The 18945-nt window shown below is 39.1% G+C and overlaps 1 protein-coding gene across 1 annotated transcript; it reads left to right on the plus strand.

Moving 5' to 3' along the window:
- Window positions 1-313: 313 nt before the first annotated feature.
- On the plus strand, window positions 314-17932 carry LOC117300707 (adhesion G-protein coupled receptor G2-like). Its single transcript, XM_033784459.1, has 15 exons — window positions 314-368; window positions 966-1238; window positions 1685-1924; window positions 2529-2648; window positions 3798-3928; window positions 4800-4952; window positions 6284-6665; window positions 7688-7863; window positions 8771-8944; window positions 9612-9736; window positions 10220-10319; window positions 11216-11381; window positions 11839-11905; window positions 14693-14963; window positions 15970-17932. The coding sequence occupies exons 2-15, from the start codon at window positions 980-982 to the stop codon at window positions 16177-16179; spliced, it is 2574 nt and encodes an 857-aa protein (XP_033640350.1). The 5' UTR covers window positions 314-368; window positions 966-979; the 3' UTR covers window positions 16180-17932.
- The last annotated feature ends 1013 nt before the right edge of the window (window positions 17933-18945 follow it).

An 18945-nucleotide genomic window follows, 5' to 3' on the forward strand; every position in this document is an offset into this window, starting at 1 on the left:
GAGATACAGCAAGTGAGAAGACTGCTCTTTGACAATTACCAATAGTGTCCAGTGTCTTAGTTCATGTACATGATTGACTACAATCAACATATTTATTTTGATTTTGTAAAAGGTATTTATTTTGTAAAAGGTTTTAAATAAAATAGTCACATATAGTAAAGCAGTCTATAGCTAGACTTGAAAATAGGGCTTAATCCCTTCTTGGAGTCAGGAGAAAATACTGAAAATCCAGACACAATTTTCAGCATGCATTTGTCACACAAGTATTTGCTGTACAAGCACTTGGGCATAAAATGTGTAAGGTCCAGAAGTGAACAGATTCTCATGTACATGTCCTAGTGGGTTTGAAGGAGATACTTGTGCCAGAGGTAAGTGTGCCGAACCTTGCTATTCCAACACTTTGGATAGCTATACTTTTTTATGTCATCAAGGTTAATCACTTTTTAATGATTTCAGTGGATAAATTTCCTTTCAATTTCTGTGTTATGGTTGGTCTGCTTTGAAGTAAAGGTTTTTGGTAAGCTATGTAGAGTTGTTATACCGCCCTCTATTGACTGTAGTTGTTAAGTCTATAAGTTCCAATCCAAGATGTCTGACCAATAATAAACGTATCATGAATCAGTCTAATCTAAACATGCCTAAGTGTCTAAGTGGATAAAGCCTAAACACCACAAGCTACACCAGTAGTCAACTGTACGTTCAACCGTCTGCTGCACATGTGCATAGTGTTTGTAAAGATAAATTATTAACAATGTAGTGTGGGTACACATGTGTACAGACTTGTATCTCTGACAGTGTGAATGGGATGCGATGTGAAAGGTACATCTGGCAGGATCCTGCCAGATGCTCATGGCTGGTATCTGGCGTAATTCACAAGCCTCAAAGTGTGAAATCAGATGTTCAGGCTACACATTCACTTTGTATGAAGATTCTACAAAAAAATGTTTTTTTTCCCCCCCAATCAGATGTTGAGCCACCAATGGTTACTGGTTGTCCGGATGACACCTCGATCCCTGTCACCACGCCATCAAGCCAAGTAGCCCATAGCTGGACTCCACCAAGGTTCACTGACAACTCCGGCCCTACCACTGTAAGCTTTGGTTGCTCATCGACTGGTTACAACGAGTGTCACCAGTCTGGCTCTGGACTCTTTGGTGTCGGTATTACCAAGGTGATGTACAATGCCACTGATGGAGCAAGGAATAGGGTCAAGTGCTCTTTCACTGTCAAGGTTACAGGTGATAAACACAGTTTCTTTATATTTTTGTTGTTTGTTTGTTTGTAAGTTTGTTTGTTTGCATGGGTGTTTCTCCATCATCAGTGATTTTCCTCCTAAATCTAAAACTGAGCTTTTTTTCTTGTGTCCTCTTCACCATCCTACATTGGCTCTTATTGTGATGTTGGATGACAGTAAAGCAGTTTGTGTTCTATTTGACTGTTCTACATTTTGTTATGTGTCTTTGTACAAGCTGATGCACATGGGAAACAAGTGGTTACCACTGAATGGGCCAATAGTTTAAATAAGAAATAAATAAATAAATAACTACGTAGAATGTAAATAAGTACATCCGGGACATTTCGCTTAGATGACGGCTGGATACATGTTAAGAAGAATTTTTGTAAATAAAGTGTGACGATTTGGTTATACTTGTGTTTGAAATAATGTATGTTTTTCAAATTTTAGTGGTTGATATCGTCTGCTCAATGAACTTGAGTGTCCTAGCTTCACCTGGTGACACAAGATCTAGCGTGGACTGGAATGAACCGGTTATAACCGGTTGGGACGGCCCAACAAAGTTCTCCTCAACTTCCCTGCCTGGCATAGATATATTCCTTATTGGAACTCATGAAGTGAACTACACACAGCATTTTGCAGCAGAGTACAGTGTTGTATTGGAGTGTTCTTTCTTCGTATCGGTTGGAGGTGAGTACAAGTTTCTGATTCCTTCTGTATAGTGTCAAGAGACCCCCCCCCCCTAATAATAAAATAATAACAACAATAATATTTAATAGATAGTAAATTTGCATCGGGGATAAAGAATATTCATTTGTTTTTTTACCCATAACCACTGATATGTGTTAAGGCCCAATCCCACTGCAGCGATAACGATAACGATCAAGACGCAAAGAGAACGCTTTCTATTGGTTGAATTGCTCCACGCAGAATACGCACACGCCCATTCAACCAATAGAATGCGTTTTCCTTGCGTCATGATCGTTATCGTTATCGCTGCAGTGTGACTCGGCCTTTAGCACTGTAAAAAAAAAAAAAAACATATTACTCGGGTGGGATTTGAACCCACGACCTTTGCAATTCTAGAGCAGTGTCATACCAACTAGACCACCGAGATTGCCCGAATGATAATATCAATACTATTTTTTTATGTCTTTGGGCCACTCGTACTCATGATTCCTTTAATGTAAACCTCACAATTACAGAGGTAGCCTACTGATGCGGCATTGGAGCCTCTGTACAGTTAATAGTAAACACTACAATTATACTCTTAATTGTTTCTGCCCATTTACAGGTCAGTGTGACGTTAACATTACACATGATTCAACTCTTAACCGTACTATAAAATGGCAGCCCACCGTGGCAGGACAAACTGCACAGTCCTTTGAGAGATGTACACTAAATACAATCAATGGTAAGTCATCTAATAATCAGTCAATGAATCAATCAATCAATCAATCAATCAATGAATCAATCAACCAATCAATCAATCAATCAATCAATCAATCAATTAATCAAGTTGATGGATTGATACTGACATCAACATAAAACAGGGTAAATGCACCAAAGAGTTATTTCTTAAAAGCCAAACAGTGTATTTCCATGTGTGACCTTTGGGAAACAACAGTTAAAGGGAGGGCATACCTCTAAAGATTAAAGACCATAAAAACTTACATGGTACAGAGCACTGGAGAGCTGTTGAGAGTATAAAACAATGTGAGAAACAAAATTATACTTTAAGAGAAAGAGGTTATTTATCATTAACAAAATTCTATGCAACAAATGTGTTTTTCTTCTCTTGTTTTCTTGCAACAATAGCTGACCAATTGAACCCAAGTTTTTACAAGTTTGCTTGTGTATGCTTGTGTTGGGGTGTTTTTATACACCAAATGAGGACACTGGTCTTTGACAAAGACCAAAAGTATACCCTTCCTTGAACCAGTTGAAGACATTAATAGCAACAGCAACATCAGTAGCAGCAACAACAACAGCAACAACATCAACAACAACAAAACACCTAATTATCTAAATTGTATTGATAATTTTCACCTACAAGAGGTTCACTTATAGGTTTATGTAAGGTTTATAACAATCTAAAAGTAACTCCAAGATACATTGATTTAAAGGCAGTGGACATTATTGGTAGTTACTCAAAATAATTATTAGCATAAAACCTCACTTGGTAATATGAATAATGAGGAGCTGTTGATATTATAAAACATTGTGAGAAACGTCTTCCTCTGAAGTAACGTAGTTTTTGAGAAAGAAGTATATTTTCACGAATTTGATTTCAAGACCTCAGAATTAGAATTTGATTTCGAGACCTCAGAATTAGATTTTGAAATCAAGCATCTGAAAGCACACAACCTCGTGTGACAAGGGTGTTTTTTCTTTCATTAATATCTCGCAACTTCGACGACCAATTGAGCTAAAATTTTCACAAGTTTGTTATTTTATGCATATGTTGAGATACACCAAGTGAGAAAACTGGTCTTTGACAATTACCAATAGTGTCCAGTGTCTTTAATCCAAAGGGATTGTTTTGAATATTTTCCATGTTCAGCTGGTGAGCCAATAGCCGTACGAGACTGTCTGGTAGTTGACCCACCTCTTTACTTTGAGTGGGAGGCAAACTATACGCTTCTCGGCTGCGGTGAAGCCTTCAAACCCACCGTTGGAGATGTGGCAGATCAGGTTAATGCCTTTTTATTTGTCTGCAAATCTATGCCCCCCATCTTAGATGACAAATAATGGCGAAGTGCACGTGCTGCGCTTGACTCTCAACCAATGCTTGTGCTTCATGCGTGCACGTTTCATCACAATGCCGGCCAATGGATTAAATTGTCCATGTTCTGATGAAGATTTGTTAAACAGCGGCTACAGGATAATCTCAATATTTTAACTATTACCCTTTTTTGGCCAAACAGACATCGCAGATACCAATTTATAACCATTTTACGCTTAAAATTTGCATTTGGTAATAAATAATTCAAGTCAAAAATGCACCTCCCCGCGGGGCTTTTTCAGCCGAGAGTCAGAAAAGGCTTATCTATTATAATGACCCCTTGACGTCAGTGGCAATTTCACCCTAATTGGATTTGAACACAGTTCTCCAGCTTTGGCAAACTGAGGGCGCTATTTTCCACATCAAATAGTCGCCAATGACATCTCGATTCCTTTGTCACGCTGGTTTGTTTGACCTCACATTTTTCAGAATTCTGGCTTGGAGTGTTTCGGGGAAAAACCATTTTTACCATGTTTTAACGTGAGGTACAAGACACGTTATATGTTTTTTCTGTTTCCCGTGGACTGCATCTATTACAAAAATGTAACAACTATATATTTCTGAGCATTCTGTAGCCGCTGTTTAAGCTTCCTTTTAACGGAAAATTTGTCTCCAATATGTTGAATGTTATTCTAAATATCTTCTTGATTGTTGTACAAAATATCTCTGATTGCAAGATGCAAATGTTGCTAGCTTTAAATTTGTGTGTCAAAACAGTTACAACACCTCATTAATGTGCACGTTTTTTTTTCAACCGTTGATGATTAATTCAATGCACAGGTTGAGGTGACTGAAGGTAATGCTGAGGAAGTGGCTATTTTCATCGCCGATCAGACACAAGGCAACAGCGCCACCGGTGACGAAGAGGTAGAGATAACAGATGTGGCTAACATCCTAATGAATATTGCGGATGCTGGATCAGGTGACCCTGAGGTAGAGTTTAGCAAATTAATCAGAACTTTTATAACCTGAATGCTCATCAATTTAAATGATTAGTCTATAAAATATCAAAACGAAAAATCTATATGAAAAAGGGTACAAAATGAAGTTGAGCCCTTCTGCGCTTTCCTACTGTTGTAACAAATATAATTGTTATACCTCGGTAACAAACTGCGAAATTTGACTGGTTGAGAACCAATCACGTGACGCACAACAAAATTGCATGTTACATGGCTCGACTGGCCGGGTAACATTAAAAGTGATGTACACCGGTGTACAATCACCTTGATCGTTCCCAGCGTTGGTCGATTTCCAGCACTCTGTACGAAACAACCGCAGGTTCGAGGGAATTGTTTCTTGTTCGTCTGCTATTAAACAATGAATAGTCCGTCGTAATAATGTTTGAAGATGACAACAGAACTTCGAAAAGAGGAATAACAATTAAACAAAGGTATAACAAAACAATTGTTGCACGCTGTGACTGGGGTCCATGGGTTTTGTACACCCTCGAGGGGAAATGGCACCCTCGGTTTCGCCTCGGGTGCCATTTCCCCCTCGGGTGTACAAAACGCCATGGACCCCAACACAGCGTGCAACAATTGTATACTGGGATTCCACCGGGATCTCTCTTGAATCACCCCGGAATAGAGAAATTCCATCTGGATTCCAGTTTCTTACCACAGGACCCTGGCTATGGCAATTCGGGAGAACCTGGATTCCAGGTTGGATCATTTACAACCGAAATCTCAGTCACGTCGGTGGGATTCCAGCAAATTGCTGGGGGAAACTTACACCCCGGATCCAGATGGGATTTTTTTAATTAGATTTTGGTTAGTGACAACTATGAATTTCTTTAGAAATTGTTTGCCATTATTGTTTCTTTTTATAGAACATAAAGGTATTGTGCTTGTTAAAGGCAGTGGACACTATTGGTACTTACTCAAAATAATGATTAACATAAAACCTTACTTGGTGACGAGTGATGGGGAGAGGTTGATGGTATAAAACATTGTGAGAAACGGCTCCCTCTGAAGTGCCGTAGTTTTTGAGAACGAAGTAATTTTCCACGAACTTGATTTCGAGACCTCAGATTTAGAACTTGAGGTCTCGAAATCAACCATCTAAACGCACACAACTTCGTGTGACTAGGGTGTTTTTTTCTTTCATTATTATCTCGTAAGTTCGATGACCGATTGAGCTCAAACTTTCACAGGTTAGTTATTTTATGCATATGTTAAGATACACCAACTGTGAGGGCTAGTCTTTGATAATTACCAATAGTGTCCACCGCCTTCAATAGTGTTATTGCTCTTATTACCCGACAGGTCACAGACGCTGTAGTTGAAACAGTCAATAACATCCTTATGAATCAGAACACCAACGATGATCTCACTAACAACAACGGAGTCAGCTCATCAGCAATCGTTCAGTCAGTCGAGGCTCAGATCAGTTCTACTCTCCAGCAGGAGGGCATGATTAGCATACAGCAACCGAGCCTCCATGTTGAAGGAGTTAGTCTAGACCCTATGGAGGCCAATGGTGGATACAGCTTTGTGTCAGTTGGGTCGGAGGAGAGCGCTAGCGGCTCTCTTGAAGGAACAGAAGTGAAGACATTTGACAGCACCAGTGATATACCTGAGAATATTGAGGTCGTTGCATCCATCAAGCTGCCTCAAAATATTGGAGAAATATTACAATCTGTGACTGGTACGTTTATTCATTTTAAATCTATTTGAGTGTAATTTGTGTTAAACCCCAAGGAACACTGACTGGGTAAGTTTTAAATAATTTTGATTTGAACAAAGACAAGTTGACTAAAGCACGACTTGAATATGCAATCTCCAGAAGAAAATAAGGGGACATGATCATCAAAAAGGCAACAAAAAAAGCAGTCTTGTTCATGTTTTCAGAATCTCACCCCCGGCTTGGACATAATTATTCTTTAGGTTCTTTGATGGCTGGGTTAGCATTTGGCAGTTGAGGCCATGCTGTTAAAGGGGCTGTGTCGTCATCAGGACAGGGTTGTAGCCAGACCAATTTTAGTGGTGGGCAATAAATCAAATTTTGTTGGAAGTGTACTGAGGGCAAGGGGATCAACAAAATTATTCATGTTTAATTATGGGGCCAATATTGCTGAGGTGGGGCCAGAATCCCAAACTGTTTATGTTATGGGGCCATGCAATAAGTCGAATGGCCTTTTAATTGTGTTCTTTTTCTGTGACATTTGATACTCGTTATCATTAGCTGTGTCTCAGATCAATGCAAAGAGGAAAATATTTTGAAATCTGTGCTGGGCGGCACATTGTATTTTGCTCACCTGGGCAAAAATTGTGAGTCCTGGGCAGGCACGCCCAGCACCGCCCACCGTGGCTACAACACTGGTCGTCATGCTCAAAGCAGGCATGGAAATTATGAACTCTCAAACAGTTCTGCATGCTTGTGTGTATTCTTCAAAGATTTAACTCCGCAGGACGGTGTGTGCTTGTAGAAACTTTGGGTAGAGTTAATCATTCTATGTAAAGCCATAAGCCATTTTGAAGAATGCTGGCCACAATACTACAGCACTATTAGGTTTGGGTAAATTTGTCTGTATATACACCCACACCAAACAGTGCACTCCTATAGTGTCCTACATCTCAAAAAGGCTAATGGACCTGCTTTGGTCTTGAGGACATAGCTCCTGTCTTGGAGAACTTCTCATCTAAATTATTTTTCTTCTTGTACAACAGGTGATAACTCTAGCCAACTGCAAGCCAGTTTCATCATATACGCCGGTCATGACTTGTTCCAGTCCTCCTTGATCCGAGGTAACTCTAGTATCGAAGTAGCTGGACCTGTTGTCTCTCTGACAATAGAAGGACTTGACTTAGTGAATCTTACTGAACCGCTGGTGATTGAGCTGCAGGTACAACTTATTTATGTATTCCTTTACACGAATTCGAATTCAAGTTCTGGTGGTTTAGCAATCTGGCCCTGGGTTTGGTGTAAAGAGTATAAAGAAAAACTCTTACTTCTTGTTCTTTTTGGGTTTTCCCGTCCCGTAGTAGATGCTAACATGTTTTCCTTAGGGAGCTGTGCCCAATTTCATAGAGCTGCTTAGCACAAAAATTTGCTTAACATGAAATTTCTTCCTTGAAAAAAATTGAATTACCAACCAAATTTCCACATAATTTTCAGGATTTATGCAAACAACAGCTGAATACCAGTAACAAGCAATTTGCAACAAATGGAAATTTGGTTGGTAATCCTGTTTTTATCAAGGAAGAAATTTCATGCTAAGCAAATTTGTGTGCTTAGCAGCTCTATGAAATTGGGCCCTGATTTTGTTTTACTATTTATTTAGCACCCACATACCGATGTTATACACATCGGTCATTACTTTCAATATACTTGAACCCACGACCGTTACTATTTTCAAGCAGATTGTTTTCTCGCTAGACCACCACCGAGCTAGTCCGGTGGCTATATTTTTCACAGGCTTCAGGAAAGTATTTTACAGTGCTTTACACTTTATCCCTGATACAAGTTTGAATTGTATTTGTTAACCCATATTTGCCAAAGTGCATAAATACTATTCCTGCTTCAAGCATGTAGGACTTTTTAGTTGGGTGGGGGGGGGGGGGGGGTTTAGTAATCTGGTGGTTTAGCCCTTGGTTCGATGTTAAGAGTATAAAGAAGAGCACTAACTTCTTGTTCATCTGTGGGTTTTCCCGCAGTAAGGCGGTAACAGCCTTTGTTTGTTATACAGAAAATCACATTATGGGTTAAGAATACTTTCTTTTTTTCATTCTACTTTTTTCGTTGACTTCCAGGTGCCAAACAATGCAACAAGTCATGATGATACGAGTTTTACATGCGTGTTCTGGGACTTCACCAAGGCAGATGGAGTTGGTGATTGGTCAACAGCTGGGTGTATTCTTGCAAGACAAACGGACAATACAGTATCCTGTAACTGCGACCATGCCACCAACTTTGCAATTCTTGTGGTACGCCATTCTGAAAGTACTCTCTCGTTAAGCAAACATAAATAGTGTGCTCTTGTACTTTTCTGCTTCTTATTGGGCACCTGTATGAGGGAGCATTTCAAGACGTGATCACCATCAAGGCTTCAGGTCGTCCAGCTGTTGGACAAAGCCCTCTACATAAAACTTCCAATCGCCTCTCTCTCTCTCCAACCACTGTTGTGCTGATGATGTCATCTCTACACCTTCTCTTTTGCTGCTCTCTCTTTCGCTGGCCAGGTCTGGTCTAGGCTGTCATTCTGTATAGCCAAGGATCAAACCCAATTAATATTTGATTCAACTGGGGAAGATTCGCTGGCCAGGTCTGGTCTAGGCTGTCAATCTGTATAGCCAAGGATCAAACCCAATTAATTTTTGATTCAACTGGGGAAGATTCGCTGGCCAGGTCTGGTCTAGGCTGTCAATCTGTATAGCCAAGGATCAAACCCAATTAATTTTTTATTCAACTGGGGAGGGATCACCTCAGTCAGTTTGCCTTCTGGTCTAAAACATAACACCACAGCCCTTCTTGCTTCTCTGGTAAACTTTTCTTTGTTCAATCCGGCAAAAATAAAACCAGACATACAAAGCAATGTCAGGTACATAGTTGTTTTAGTCTATATGTTTTATTTATTTTAAATTTAATTTTCAGGATGTGAAGGGACAAAAAATCACAGACGATAAATTTGTGCAAGCGCTTGATGTCATCAGCCAGATTGGTGTTATCTTGTCCATCATTGCTCTAGGTGTAACTTTGATCATATACCTCTCAATAAAGTAAGATGTCTTTCATTATTATATATTTGTTTACTTGATTAATAGTTCTAAATTTGAAGGTACAATGCTAAAGATATTGGGTTTTATTTTAGTGATCCGATCATGGTTGCAAGAACTAAGCTTTAAAATATCGTTATCCTTGTTCAAGAATTAAACAAAAAAGAAAAAATCTGGGTGAATGTATTTTGCGGTTGAACAGGACTTAAACCTGCTACCACCAAATGAGCTATCTAGCTCATTGGCAAAACACAGACACAAAGGCAGAAGGAATTATCCATTGAAGGATTAATTAGGAGGGCATTAAAACAGTTACCTTTTACTTCGAAGTGAAATAGTTCAAAGTGAAATTACCAAATGTACACCTCCCCATTAAGTATCTCGAATAGTCAAGTGTTAATCGTATTTATTTTTCCTTCAATCCAGATTTTTTTTCAGTGCAATTTTTATAATATTAAAACTAATTTTTCGAATTTTTTAATCTAGGAAATTGCGGTCTGGCAAAGCCCGTCTGATTTTCATTAACTTCTGTGCGTCCTTGTTGCTGTTGTACATTGTATTCCTTGTTGGAATTGACAGTGCTAGGGTACGTACACCACGGATAGTACACAATAGCAAATTTTAAACAAGCCACAATCTTTTTTTTAAATATACAATTTATTTTAAAAGTTCACAAACCCCAATTGATTTGTTTATGTTGGGTTGCAGTATGTTTGCTTTTGTCCATTTCAGTTTATAAAGCTAGGGACTGAACAAAGAAAAACTAGAGCGGAATTTGAACCAACGACCTCCGGTTTATTGTGCCGCCACTCTACCACCTGAGTTGTCTAGCCCAGATGTGACAGTCTCCCTTTTAAATAGCACTCTTTACTAATAATGTCATTTATGCTAAAACAAATTCCCAAGTGTCAAACATAAAGTCAACCACTCACTGGATGACTGCATCGTTGGCACTCAAACGTTCACTAGTAATAGTCAGTACTGTGAGTAAACTTTAAACTTGGACACAAAATTTCATGTAAGTCAGTAAAATTTGACACGTATGTCTTGGTTAATGGGTCAAAGGTTGTATTTTTAGTATAGTAAAGTGCTATTGATGAAGTTGTCTCAGATCATTTTGCTGGCATTCTATACAGGTCTGACATTTCAACTTTGGATGGCAATGGCGGTATCATTTTGAAAGGGGTACCTCCATTGGAAGATCTTGAAGCCTATGGGAAACATTTAAAGGACTCTTAAAGACACATCTGTTTAATAGTTTAACCATTTAATCATCTAATGTGTTTTCATTCTGAAGCTTTATGTATTTTGGCTTTTTATCATTATTCTTATTTTGGTTTTTGGTGGCTATCTCCCGAGCGCTTTGTATCCTTTGGAAAAGGCGCTGTATAAATAAGGTTATTATTATTATTATTATTTGAAGCCTGTATTGAGCTCAAAACTATTCGATCCTTACTCTTTCTTGCCTAATTTTGTTGACAGGGTTCGGTAGGTGCTTGTGCTTTTGTAGCAACATTGCTTCACTACTTGGTCCTGACCACAATGATGTGGATGGCTGTGGAGGCCAGGCACATGTATGTCAGCACTGTCAAGGTCTTCCCTGGAGCCATCCTAAAGTATATGCTCAAAGCTTGTCTCATTGCTTGGGGTAAGTATTCTGTTATCTTGAAAATTCAGTGAAGTAACTTCACCTTGTATGGGCCACTGCATATTCTGCCTGCGATTGCCCACATTTTCCCCATATTGAGACACTGCATTCTCTGCCCACATAGTACAGTATTGCCCATGTTTTCCCATATGATATTCATATTGGCCACTGTATATTCTGCCCATATGGGATTGCCCACATTTTTCCCATAATATGATATCCACATGGGATTGTCCATATGTTCTCGAAATTTTCACCACTACATGTTTTGGCCATATGGCCTCATATGGGAATATTCCCCATGACCCACACCCATAAGGGCCACCTTTCGGGTACCAATTGGGTTGGACCCGGCCCAGATAGCCCAGAGTTTTCCCATGTGGGTCCAATAGGGGTTTGCCACATGGTACCTTGGTTGAGAAAGAAGTTTTCAATTGTTGCTTTAATTTCTCCTCAGGGACTCCTGCGATACTTGTGGCAATATCGTTAGCATGGGCTTCAAGAAATTATGGCAGTGAACACTAGTGAGTCACCCTACATTGTTTGTTGGTACAAATCAAGCTCTTATGGTCATTACATTTTGGAGTAACTACCAAGTTTACTTCATTTCTTTGGGCAGCATCTTTGGAATGGTTTAAGCCAGTCAATTGAATTTCAATCATCTGTGGGTTTATTTAAATGAGCTAATAAAGTAGCTCTCCTCTCCAAGTACTAACATAGTTTGTTTTGTCATTCTCAATTTACAATTGCTTTAGTAGTCACAAATGTGCTGCCAGAGATGTGGTTGGCACCTCACTTAACATTGAAGAATTCAATGTTCTTTTGAAACTGAAGTGATAGTTTTTAGTTAGAGGTTTTCCACTCGTAATTTAGAAAACTAATTTGGGGTTGAGCAAAAAAAAAAATACTGAAGTAGGGCTTGAACCAATGACCTCTGAATTTAAGTGCTAGCGCCCACCTGTAGTTGGCAGACGTCTGTCGCGGACCACAATGTCAAGTTTAGATGCATCCATCAGTGACATCTTCCTCTCCTCATCTTATTGTCAGTTTGTTGGTGATCATGTCGCACCCATCATACAGCATAGACCTCCAGCTGGAGAGTGGCTAGCCAACTGAGGCCATGACCTGGTGGGGATGTTGAAGTCTACCAAATCTCTCTTCAAGACATCTTTGAAGCGTAGTTTTGGACGTCCGATGGGTCGGTCTCCATTTTAGAGGACTCACACGGGTCACATGACCAGCCCAGCGGAGACGGATGAACTTGAGCCTTGATGACAATGGCTGAGGCTTGGTTATCCTAAACAGTTCCTCATTTGGTAGTTTGTCCTTCCAGGTGACTCCCAGAATGGAACGGAGACATCTTGTGTGGAATGCACTTAGTCTGCTTTCTTGTCTTCCTGTACGTCGGCCACGTTTCAGCACCGTAAAGCAGTACACTAAGCACACAGGCATCATAGATGCGGACTTTGGTGCAGATGGAAAGGTGTGGGTTATTCCATACACGCTTGGAAAGGTTGTCCAAATATAGAAGCAGCCCTTCAAAGCCGCACAGAGATTTCTGGGTCAAGAGTAGAGTTGAAGGTAATTGCAGAGCCGAGGTATGCGAACCTGTTAACTTGGTCCAGTGTAGTGTCATAGCTCGGAGGACAGGGTTACAGTCTTCTTCAGGCTGATGGTTAATCCAAAGTCTGCACAGGACCTTGAGAACCCATCAAGCAGCTCCTGAAGTTGTCTGGTACTGTTTGCACATAGTGCTGCATCATCAGCATGAAGAAGTTCTCTTGTGACGAACTGTTGCACTTTGGTTTTTGCTTTGAAGCGAGATACACTGAAGAAATTACCGTCATCCCTTGTAAGAATTGATACTCCAGTAGAGTCAGGTAGATTGTGGAAGGCCCTCTGAAACATGAAGGAGAAGTATACACCAAACAGCATCGGAGCCAATACGCATCCCTGCTTGACTCATCTGTTGATCGGAAATGTGTCAGATAGGTCGCCATCATACTGGACACAACCCTGCATCCCCTCATGAAAAGATCTTATCAAAGATAGTAGAGTTGGTGGGCAACCTGCCTTCTGAAGGACAACAAATAGAGATTGGCGATCGACAAGATCAAATGCCTTTGTTAGATCCACAAAAGCTAAGTGCAGTGGCTGTTGCTGTTCACAAGCTTTTTTCTGTAGTTGCCTCACAGAGAATATCATGTCTGTTGTTGATCGACCTGCTCTGAAGCCACATTGAGCTTCTGGGTAGATCTCCTCCGCAAGAACTTGTAAACTGACAAGAATCAGCCGAGCTAGCAGTTTCCCAGTGACACTCAGTAGAGAGATACCTCTGTAATTATTACAGTCTCCTTGATCTCCTTTTCGCTTGTACAATGTTGTTATTTTTGCATTCTTGAACTCCTGAGGTACACTTTTGGCAGACCAGCAAAGGGAAACAAGGTGGTGTAGTTTCTCAGCTAAGGGTTCAATGCCAGCTTTCAGAAGTTCTGCAAAAATGGCATCTGTACCAGCAGCTTTACCAAGTGGCATCCGTTTGATTGCAGCTGTCACCTCTTCTAGATCAGTTTTGATATCCAGGTCAATCTTTGGTGGTGCATTAGGGAGAGAGGCGATTGTATCGGATGAGACCCAACTCTGCCCTGTGTAGAGCTCACTGTAGTGCTCAATCCAGTGATTCAGTTTGTTGGATTTGTCTTTGATTACGGTACCATCCTTCTGTTTGAGTATTCCACTGGACTGAGTAGTTGGTCCTGTAGCCCTCTTAATTCCTGGGTACATCCCTCTGGTGTCACCGCGGTCCCTCGCAGTTTGAATATCCAGCAAATGGAATCCCAGTACTGACGAGCACAGGCGCAAACGGCTCTTTGGGCATCGGCTCTTGCAATACGATGGGCAGTGCGGGCCCGTCTGGTTGGCCGAGCGCCCACCTGAGCTATCCATAATCCAGAAAATAACAAAAACGGTAGCAAATAAGCGTATACAAAAGTGTAAAACAAATTATCAACACCATACAACAAACTATTGCAGTAGTATAAGTTAATAGTGCAAAGTACCCTTGTGGTTAAGTACTTGATATCTGAAAACTAAGAAAATACAGTAATGTCTTGCTCTTCGGCAACGTTCTTCTTTTTTGACAAACTCCAGCTGTTGTAATGCTTTTGTGATATGCAATAGTGCTGTTTAGCAGATGATATAAAAAGTAGAGTTATGTATGACAAAATTGGTACTTTTGCTCAGTTAATTTTTAAAAACAAACGTTTTTCTCAAACTTCTCTTCTTGGTTTGTGTTTACTTTGCATCATCAGTTGTTTCATCCACCCTGGTGTGCCAATGTACCTTACCCTCCTTGCTCCAATTGGCCTGATTCTCCTCCACAACATCATTACCTTCATCTTGGTCATGCGGAGCCTCCTTCAGGTCGAGGAAGAATCACACTCTCAGCAGATCTCCAAACGTCTCCAGAATGCCATCTGTATCTCGACTCTGATGGGCTTGACTTGGGTCTTTGGATTCCTGGCCATCGGGGACGCTACGTTTGCCTTCCAGCTCATCTTCTGCCTGGCCAACTCATTGCAGGTAAACAAATCCAGACATGTCCTTTTTTGCAATTTGTTTTCATTACTTCCACAGTAATGTATTAAGTTAGCAGCAGTATTTTATCATGTGTCTATCTTTGCTGTGTAGATGTTTTTTGAGAACTTGCTATTTATTTAACTGTCACAGAGAAACCTTTGGAATTAGAAAGACTACTTATGTTTGTTGCTGTTTTTGTTATGAGATATTACCTAACTACACAAGGCTAGATGGCCATTTCAAGGTGAGGGCTATACACTGAACTGATTTTGGCCATTTAACTGTCAGGGGCACAGTAATATTCTCAAAGCAGCTATTTGTTATACTCTGATTCAACACTACAATTCGTTATTGATGATTATGTCAATGCACATTTAAGAGTCTAGAATAATTGTTTGTGTCATTTTACTCACTCATCCTTTTAAAGGCAGTGGACACTATTGGTAATTATACTCAACATAATTATTATCATAAAACCTTTCTTGATTACGAGAAATGGGGAGAGGTTGACAGTATAAAACATTGTGAGAAACAGCTCCCTCAAGTGACCTAGTTTTCGAGAAAGAAGTAATTTTCCTCGAATTTGATTTTGAGACCTCAGATTCAGAATTTGAGGTCTCAAAATCAAGCATCTGAAAGCACACAACTTCGTGTGACCATGGTATGACAAGGATGTTTTTTCTTTTATTAATATCTCGCAACTTCGATGACCGATTGAGCTCAAATTTTCACAGGTTTGTTATTTTATGCATTATGTTGAGATACACCAACCGTGAAGACTAGTCTTTGACAACTACCAATAGTGTCCAGTGTCTTTAAGTACTTGTCAGATTATTGTTTTGGTAATGAGGATGTACAACTGGAGAATTGCTGGTAAGCAATCTGTTGTATAAATTTGCTGTAGTTTCCAGAGCAAAACAGATATAATCAGCTAAAAATGATGGAGTTAGAAATACCAGTGATATTTAGTCAGTACCAACGGTCTTCTCTCCCCGCTTCCTTTGCCTAGGGTGTTGTAATTTGCATCATGTTCTGCGTCAGAAGAAAGGAGGTACGCACTGCCATGGAACCCTTCTGGCGACGTATCTGCTGCGGCAAAATCTACCGTCTGCCTGTAATCGGTGGTGATGGTGATACGCAGGGTGTGGAGCTGAATACTCCATCTACTTTCAGTCAAAACACGGCACAGTTTGACCTGTCTGTGTCCGGCCAAGAGTAATTGGTGACGGCAGGCTTTTGCTTTGTGGTTATGGCAATCACTTGGCAATACAGCTGATCTGTACCATCATACCGTATACGCAGGGTGTGGAGCTGAATACTTCATCTACAACCAACTCTCCATCTAGTTTCAGTCAAAACACGACACAGTTTGACCTGTCTGTGTCTGGCCAAGGGTAATTGGTGAATGCATGCTCTTGCTTTATGGTTATGGCAATCACTCGGCAATACAGGTGATCTGTACCATCATGCTGTTATTAACTTTGTATAAAAATAAATCTAGTGATGATATACTCAGAAGACACAACTTTTTGCTTTTTCTCCCCAGCAAAGGTTTTGTATCATGAAAATTAAAAGATTTTAGGGGTTGAACAAAGAATTGACTAGAGTGGGATTCGAACCAACGACCGGATTAACGTGCCGGCGCTCTACCAACTGAGCTATCTAGCCCTATGTTGGCAGTGTCCCTATTTTGTCAATATCTTTGTTCGGGGGTGCCGGAAAACTAAAAGAGCAAAATGAGCATGCCATGGGTATGGGTAGAAGGTGAGGCTGCATCCGTGCACAATTTTCAGCATAAACACGCATTTTCCTAAATTTTTTGTTACATTTTTTTTTAGGATTTCAGGTATATACGTCATTTCAGCATGTTCAGAGAGAAATATTTCACAGGAAAAAAATGTTCTAGTATGAACAAAATCAGTAACAGCTCAGACTAAAATCAAATAATTTGTTTTCCTGACCAATCCTGCATAATACCTTTAGACCATGTTTACTGTGGCTGAACTTGTTACAATTTATTACAATTTCTGCTAAGAATTGCATTTTTTTTTTGCATATTAAAATATTGGCCGTAATACACAGAATTTATAATTTTTAAATAAATAATAAAAACTATATATTATATGCATAATATACTATTCAAGAAGGTAAAAGCTAGAGCATCCCTTTTTTATTATTGATTTATCCGTTTGATATGCTGTTAAAGTTGATATGTTGGTGCAAGTCCAGTTTGAAATATTCCCTTAGAATGCAGACCAACAAAAAGATTGGTTAATCATGTAATTCTTTTATGCTGGAAACCATACTTCAAACAGAAAACCATTCTATAATTTTGTGTTATATTAAATGTAATTCATAGATTGATTGATTTATACTCTTTTTGTGGAATTTGCTGTTGTGTTCTGTCTGTCTTTGTCTATTTTGTCATAGACTGTTTTGCGTGGTGTTCTTTCAGTATCAAGTAATAAATCACACTCTCTTAAGTTTTTGTTGGTTTGTACTTAAAAACGAACTTAACAACAAAAAGGGCAAAGTGTTTTTTTTTTCCAAAGTTCATTTAAAATGTTTTCAAACAACAATAAAAAAGTTGAATTCAAATGAGAATAAACAGATTTGAATTTTGTATTAAAAACAATCATTTGAGTGATGACATAAATAAAGCCCTTTGTTTTTACTGGGCTCGAATTCGGTTTTGAAATCCACAAAACTGCTGGAAAAAACATTTGCTTTACCAGAATTGATTTTACAAGACCGATTCAAAATGAGAAAAAGGATGTAAAATTATCTCACTTCTCCTTACACTTTTTTTATTTTATTTTATTTATTGATTCCATTATGCAACAAAAAACATACAAATATAAAAAATCACAGAAAAAGCAAACAACAGAATTAAATACATATGCCTAAAGGGCAGTAAACAAGAAAACCATGGACAGAAGACAAACGAGACTGGACAACAAAAAGACCAAGGACTAGACAGTACCAACTAGACATCTACACATCGGATAAACAATATAAACCGGGCAGAAAATTCTAATTAAAACATATTAACCCATTTTTTTGTTAAGGTCATCCTTACACATTTTAAGTCTACTTCATTACTCAATAGAATTGAAAGTTATTTTTTCCCACTCAAAGTCACAATTTTGCCATTTGTGTGGAAGATATTACACAGTGTGAGTTTATCATTCGTTCAATTTGGTTAAAAATTACAAGACAGCAAGACTTGTCTGGTCATAACTTCACTGGCCCAACAGTAAAACTGGTGACTTGGGGTCTGCAGTGCACAGTAAAATGCAAGCCCTTTGAGGCTTTGGATGTACATGTAGAATTTCAATACTTTGTTGTTATCTCTTGATTGTGTCAAACTATTTGCAAGCTTAGCATGCATCTTGTCTTTCAAAAGAAACCACGTGTTTTTGTTTTCGTGTAGGGTTTTTGCAACAGTTATTTGATTTAAACTAAAAGATATTTTAGGAGTTTGTGTTAAATATTCATGCGTTTTTAAATAATTATATTTTTATATCAAATAGTATTTTTAAATGCCAGTCAGTACTCGAGTATAATCAGTAGCTACAGTGTTCTTAAAGGCAAAGTATACCTCTGGTTTTTTTAGCCGTTCAGTTGTTTTAATCCTATATAAATAACATACACACTAAAACTAAAAAGCATTATTTAGATAGAGTGTACTGCCAAAATTCTGAAGGGGCTATGTCCACCTTTCATGGGGAAATATTTCTCGGATTGAATTTGTTGAGGGGGGAAGACCCTCTCTCTAAAACCACATTCCTTTGAGGTGTTTTTTTTCTGAAAAAATGTTTTAATTATCAACAGCTGCAGTGCTTTTTACCAAGTAAGTTGTTAAGGCTTTTAATTGTTTTGAGTAATTACTAAAGGTATACACTGCTTTAAATGCATTAAACGGTGAGTTGGGGTGGGGGTTCAAAGGTTGGGAAAAACTTATACCCAGGTTTGTTTGTAATCA

Source organism: Asterias rubens, chromosome 16, assembly GCF_902459465.1.
Source record: "Asterias rubens chromosome 16, eAstRub1.3, whole genome shotgun sequence".
In the NCBI taxonomy this organism is placed as follows: Eukaryota; Metazoa; Echinodermata; class Asteroidea; order Forcipulatida; family Asteriidae; genus Asterias; species Asterias rubens.

What these genes read in the sequence shown, in the direction of transcription:
- LOC117300707 (XM_033784459.1), top strand. Translation starts at nt 980, where the DNA reads ATGGTTACTGGTTGTCCGGATGACACCTCGATCCCTGTCACCACGCCA. An exon ending in TACACTAAATACAATCAATG is followed by an intron (nt 2,649 to 3,797) that starts GTAAGTCATCTA and finishes TTCCATGTTCAG; the next exon opens with CTGGTGAGCCAATAGCCGTA. An exon ending in AGCTTGTCTCATTGCTTGGG is followed by an intron (nt 11,382 to 11,838) that starts GTAAGTATTCTG and finishes ATTTCTCCTCAG; the next exon opens with GGACTCCTGCGATACTTGTG.